Source organism: Camelina sativa, chromosome 10 (assembly GCF_000633955.1).
Source record: "Camelina sativa cultivar DH55 chromosome 10, Cs, whole genome shotgun sequence".
Classification (NCBI taxonomy): domain Eukaryota; kingdom Viridiplantae; phylum Streptophyta; class Magnoliopsida; order Brassicales; family Brassicaceae; genus Camelina; species Camelina sativa.
In genome coordinates this window covers 19,879,660-19,885,103 of record NC_025694.1, presented here as the reverse complement: position 1 = coordinate 19,885,103, position 5,444 = coordinate 19,879,660, and the positions used below count along the sequence as shown (strand labels likewise).

The 5,444-nt window shown below is 40.2% G+C and overlaps 2 protein-coding genes across 2 annotated transcripts in view; both read right to left on the bottom strand.

Annotated features, from left to right (window-relative positions):
• The window catches only part of LOC104720533 (dnaJ homolog subfamily B member 12-like), a 1,542-nt gene extending 1,175 nt beyond the window's left edge, over positions 1–367 (bottom strand). Inside the window, exon 1 of the mRNA XM_019230776.1 lies at positions 7–367. Coding sequence (XP_019086321.1) covers positions 7–345 — 339 coding nt within the window. The 5' untranslated portion in view covers positions 346–367. The remainder of the gene's footprint in view (positions 1–6) is intronic.
• LOC104719391 (J protein JJJ2-like) lies at positions 506–2,084 on the bottom strand. The gene is made up of 2 exons (XM_019231071.1): positions 948–2,084; positions 506–588 (listed from the first exon to the last, which is right to left on the bottom strand). Exon 1 carries the CDS (start codon positions 1,914–1,916, stop codon positions 951–953), a length of 966 nt encoding a protein of 321 aa, XP_019086616.1. The 5' UTR covers positions 1,917–2,084; the 3' UTR covers positions 506–588; positions 948–950.

Genomic DNA, 5,444 nt, shown 5'->3' with positions numbered 1-5,444 from the left:
CCAAGCTTCAGTAACCAGCTTAAAGGCGCCTTCCGCACCATTAAGCTTGTTCTTGTCCGGGTGAAGCAAAAGTGCTAACTTCTTGTACTGTTTCTTCACTGCTTCATCATCAGCTGAAGGATCTACACCGAGAATTCCATACCAATCAGCTTCTTCTTCTTCTCCTCTGTTTGATGCAGAGATATAAACATCGACCATCATCAACCCTTGCTTCAAACCATCAAGGTTTGGATACAAATTATGAGCCTTGTTAATGAACTTCTTCGCCCCATCGTAGTCACTCTCTGAAAGTTTCCTCTCAGCCATCTCAATCGCTCTTCTAGCTTCTTCCTTATTACATTCCATGCCGTACGTTAGGTTAAGACTCTACAAAAACAAAAATAGGTACAAAAGATTTTATATATAAACAAAACACTAGTCCAACCAGAAATCACAGAATCTCAAAAGAATCCATATTTCTCACCTGTGAAGGAAAAACTTTTGCAAACTCTCGAGCCAAGTGAAGAGACACACTAAAACCCTAATGTCTTAGGATACAAGCAAGAGCGAGCCAGCGCTTATTATAATTGATTTCCTTTCTAAAATGTTCTGAAATTAATGGATTGGTAAAATGGAAAATTAGTAAAAGAAAATTTATTACAAAGTGGAGTAAATAGGAAATTATTATCTCAGAGAATATTCTTTTGTATTGGAAACAACTTTGAAAAAAGAAAGGAAGATATTATGTTTTGATTCTTATTGTTAGAAGACATAATGTTTTTAAGCAAGTTAGGAGACTACAAACACATTGGCAATGAAAGGAGAACTTGCTCTTGATCCACTCTATATTATTAGTCTAAAGTTGCAAAGAGGTTAAACAACATCCTAAACAAACCATATGAAAGGTATAAAAGCAGGAATCTGTAACTTCTAAAATGTGAATCAATCATGTGATAAGTCTTACTTACTTCTTAGCTCACATCACATGTCCTCGCCTTCTTAGGAAACTTCTCTGCAGCAAACTCCTCAAGTCTTCTTTTCGGTTGTTGATTCGCAACACATCCACAATTAGACCTTGCCTTCGATGAAATTGATGAACACTTCAAGGTAAAACTAACAGAAGGCCAGGAACTTCTCTCAGAAGAATTAGATGCTTTTTCGGTGCCTTGGTCTGGTGCTATATTTTGGACACTGCTCCATTGTTGTTTCTGTTCAGAAGCTTTCTTGGTTCTTTTTTCAGGTGCTTTGTTTTGGACACCACTGCATTGTTGTTGCTGTTGAGAAGCTTTATTGGTTCTTCTTTTGTTTGGAGTTTTCCCGGTTTCAATGAAAGGTTGTCTACAATTTGGACAAACTTTTTCCTTGTTCAGATTAGAATCCCTCGGACATTGCCATTCTGTCTTGCATCTTCTGCAAATTGACCAAAGCATAATAGGTTCCCTCTGTTTTGATGCATCCGCGGGAAACGCAAACTCAGTACTTCTTGCTTCCTTCCTCGTATGCACACCATCTTGTTGTTGGTTTGTTGATTTCTGCATCTTAATCTTTGCTTTGTTCGACTTCCTTCTTTGATCATAAGAAGCTCTCTTAACCTTATCAGACAACAAACACCAAGCTTCTAAAACCAGTTTAAAGGCACCTTCCGCTCCATCAAACTTGTTCTTGTCCGGATGAAGCAAAAGAGCTAACTGCTTGTAAGTTTTCTTCACTGCTTCATCATCCGCTAAAGGATCGACACCGAGAATCCTGTACCAATCGGATTCTTCTCCTCCGTTTGACGCAGATTTATAAACACCGATCATCATCGAGACTTGCTTCAAACCATCGAGATTTGGATACAAACGCTGAGCCTTGTTAACAAATTTCTTCGCACCATCGTAATCATTCTCCGAGAGTTTCCTCACAGCAATCTCCGTGGCTCTTCTAGCTTCTTCCATCTTCTCTTCAGATACAAATCCAGAGGATAACACAGAGATCAGAAAAGGAAAAAACGAATAGAGATTTGGGAGCAACTCAGTGGACGATATAACAAAACTCGTGAACGATCGATCTCTCTCTCTGATTTTGATTGAGATCCACTAAAACCCTAAAAGACTTATTGTAGAAGCAAGAGCGGTTGGTATAAGTAATTTGTAGACGATGCTTTTCCAATTTCCAAAAAGAAGATTGATTTCCTTTTCCTTTTCCTTTTCTTTAAGTGGATTATTATTATATTAAAGGGAAAACTACAAATTAATTGAGAAAGAAAAGGAAAATATTATCTCGGTGGTGGCTCTGTTGTTGATATTTTTTTTTTTTTTTTGTCATCTGTAATTATATTACTTGAATCTTGAAACCATGAGTTTACAAACAATGAGAGTAAGTCGATTCTCACCAGCAAGGAACCCACTCTAACTCCACCCTCAACACAATGAGGGGTGACAAAAAATATGTTAGTTTACATTAGCCTAACCTATTAACCACACAGTCAAAAAACCAACGAACCAGACCCTGCACACTTAACCAAAGGCCAAACCCCTCTCTTCATTAAATAAACCTAATAACCACTGCGGAGGCCCCATGGCCACATACGATTGGCTTCTCAGGTCGTCAGTAACACTCCGAGCAATGAGATTTGCTCTCCTGTTTACAACAGTACCTTCCCATTCCATTTTCCATTCCCCAAAACGCAGAAGTAATCTTCTTAAAGCAACTGCTTGCGGTTTAAAGGAAGGCCACTCTCTGGGTCGAAGGACTGCATTTACCCAGACTTTATCAGAACAAGCAAAAATAACCTTATCTATCTTATGACTGGCCATGCTTTCCATTGCCCACACCAAACATCTTAAGCCTGCATCCTCTTTTGTCATAATCCTAGCAAAATTCCGTCTACTATGTAGGACTACCTTACCATTGTTGTCTCTTAAGACCCATGCCCCTCCTGCGAAAAGATTTCTACTTGACCATGAGGCTCCCACATTACATTTGATCCAATTATCCGGTGGCTTCTTCCATGCTCCAGACCCATTTTCAGCCAATATTTGAGTATCCCCCTCATGTTGTCTGCTTCCTCTGTCTCCTTCTTCCTCAGCACTCTGGGCTTCAAACCACTCCTTTACCTCCACTCTTATCTTCTCCACCGTGTCTACCGCATTAAACACTTTCCCTTCAAAATTTAAACTGTTTCTGTTTGTCCATATCCTCCATAATATCCAGGGAAAACTTTTCCTCAACTCCTCAGGCCATTTTATATTTCCTTTATTTTCTAAGAGATGAAACATATTGGAGAAAACCGACCCTTTCTGGAATCCCTCTAGGGGAAAGGGGAAGTCTGAAAGAGCCCATACCTGGCGAGCCGCATTGCAGAGAAACAGAGTATGGTTAATTGATTCCTCGGTCTCCCCACAAAGTTGACACATCTCATCCACTTTCAAGCCTCTTCCTATCAAAGATGATGCTACTGGGATGGCTCCACTTAAAACCTTCCACAGAAAAACCTTAATTTTTGGGTCTGTTTGGAGTTTCCACACCATCTTTTTTAACTCAAGCGTTGAAGGTTGCACTGTAGCTTCCCTAATCAAAAGTAAGCTCTTTTTTTGAAAAGCCACCCAGTACGCTGAACTCACAGAGAAGTCCCCACTCTTAATATGCTTCCAAATATAGAAATCTTCTTGAGAAACCAACGGTTTAATGGCCTTGATCCTAGGGATATCCTGAGGTAAAAACAAATCCTCTAAAATTTCATGGTCCCAAAACCCTGTTTGAGGATCTATCAGCTCGCACACCTTTAAACAGACGTCAAAAAACTGATTCTTTCTCCATGGGGCTCTAAGCCCATTATCTTCAATCCACGGGTCAATCCAGACATTCATCGATCTACCGTTTCCAACCCTCTTCACCAGCCCTTGAACTAATAATTCTCTCCCTGACAGTATACTTCTCCACGCAAATGATGGTCTTTTACCAAAATTAGCTTCTAGGAAGGAAGAGTCCTCATAGTATCTACTCTTCATTAGTCTTGACAACAGGCCATGAGGATCCTGCAACAACCTCCAAGCTTGCTTTGCTAATAAGGCCTGGTTAAAACATTGAATGTCCCTGAACCCCATTCCTCCATGATCTTTAGCCAAGCATAATCTTCCCCAGCTCTGCCAATGTATTTTCCTGTCATGTTCTCCAGAACTCCACCAATATGCCGCCATTGCACTTTCCAGGTTTTGACACGTTTTTACTGGAAGCTTAAAACATGACATCGCAAAGACTGGCATGGACAAGGCAACCGATTTTAAAAGTACTTCTTTGCCACCTTGGGATAAACAGCGTGAGTACCAACCAGTTAACTTGCCTTTCACACGATCCTTCAGGTAGTTCAAAATATCTATCTTTGAGCCACTAAAACACTCAGGTAGCCCCAAATATGAACCCGCACCACCTTCAGTATTAATTCCTAGAACGGTTTGCACCGATACCTTTGTTGCTTCTGGTACTTTACTCCCAAAGGTGATAGAAGACTTTGTCGGATTAATCCTTTGGCCTGTGGCATCTCCATATCTTTTAAGGATTTTCTGAAGGACTTGACTTTGCAGTTGAGAAGCTTTACACAGAAACAAACTATCATCAGCAAACAGGAGGTGGTGTATTACTGGTCCCTCCACCGAGAATTGCATACCTTCAATTAACCCTTCCTGCTGAGCTTTATTCATTAACAAGGACAGGCCTTCCGTGCACAAAACAAAGAGAAAAGGCGAGAGAGGGTCACCCTGTCTAAGCCCTCTTTGAGGAGTAATAAGACCAAAAGGATTATCATTAATGAGGACTGAGTATGTAACACTTGATACGCATATCATTACCCATTTTACCCATTTTTGATGAAACCCTAGGGCTAATAAAAGGCTTCTCAAATAACTCCATTCGACTCTGTCATACGCCTTTGACATATCCGATTTGACTGCCATAAACTCAGAGGACATAACCGGATGAACCTTCAGACTGTGCACAAGTTCGTGAGCCACCAAGATATTGATATTGATTTCAGCTTTTTTTTTTTTTTTTAAAAAAAAATTGGAAACAACTATTAAAATTGTTGATTTTTGTAGCATGATATATTGATATTCTTCAAATTATTTTAATTCTTTTTAAAAATTAATAGCTCATATATATGATGAGACGTGAGTAAAACATGATATTGTTGTGATTTGTGAACTTGTGAATTATCCTCCAATAACACATGTTCCTCAACATGAATGGTTCTGTTTAGGGGTGTCAATTGGGCCTAAGGCCCGCGGGCATGGTCCGTTAAGTACCATAGCGGATCGGGCATGAGCTCTTAATTTCATGCCCAAAAATTGGCGGGTCTCGCAGACTCGGCCCGTTTCATTTACGAGTCAAGCGGATTTTGTCCGCTCACGACCGCGGTCATGCGGGTGGTCCGAAATTGCCAACATCGCATGCTTCTCGGCTAGCCTTTGAGAGAAGAGGAAATTCAC

What these genes read in the sequence shown, in the direction of transcription:
- LOC104719391 (XM_019231071.1), bottom strand. Translation starts at nt 1,916, where the DNA reads ATGGAAGAAGCTAGAAGAGCCACGGAGATTGCTGTGAGGAAACTCTCG.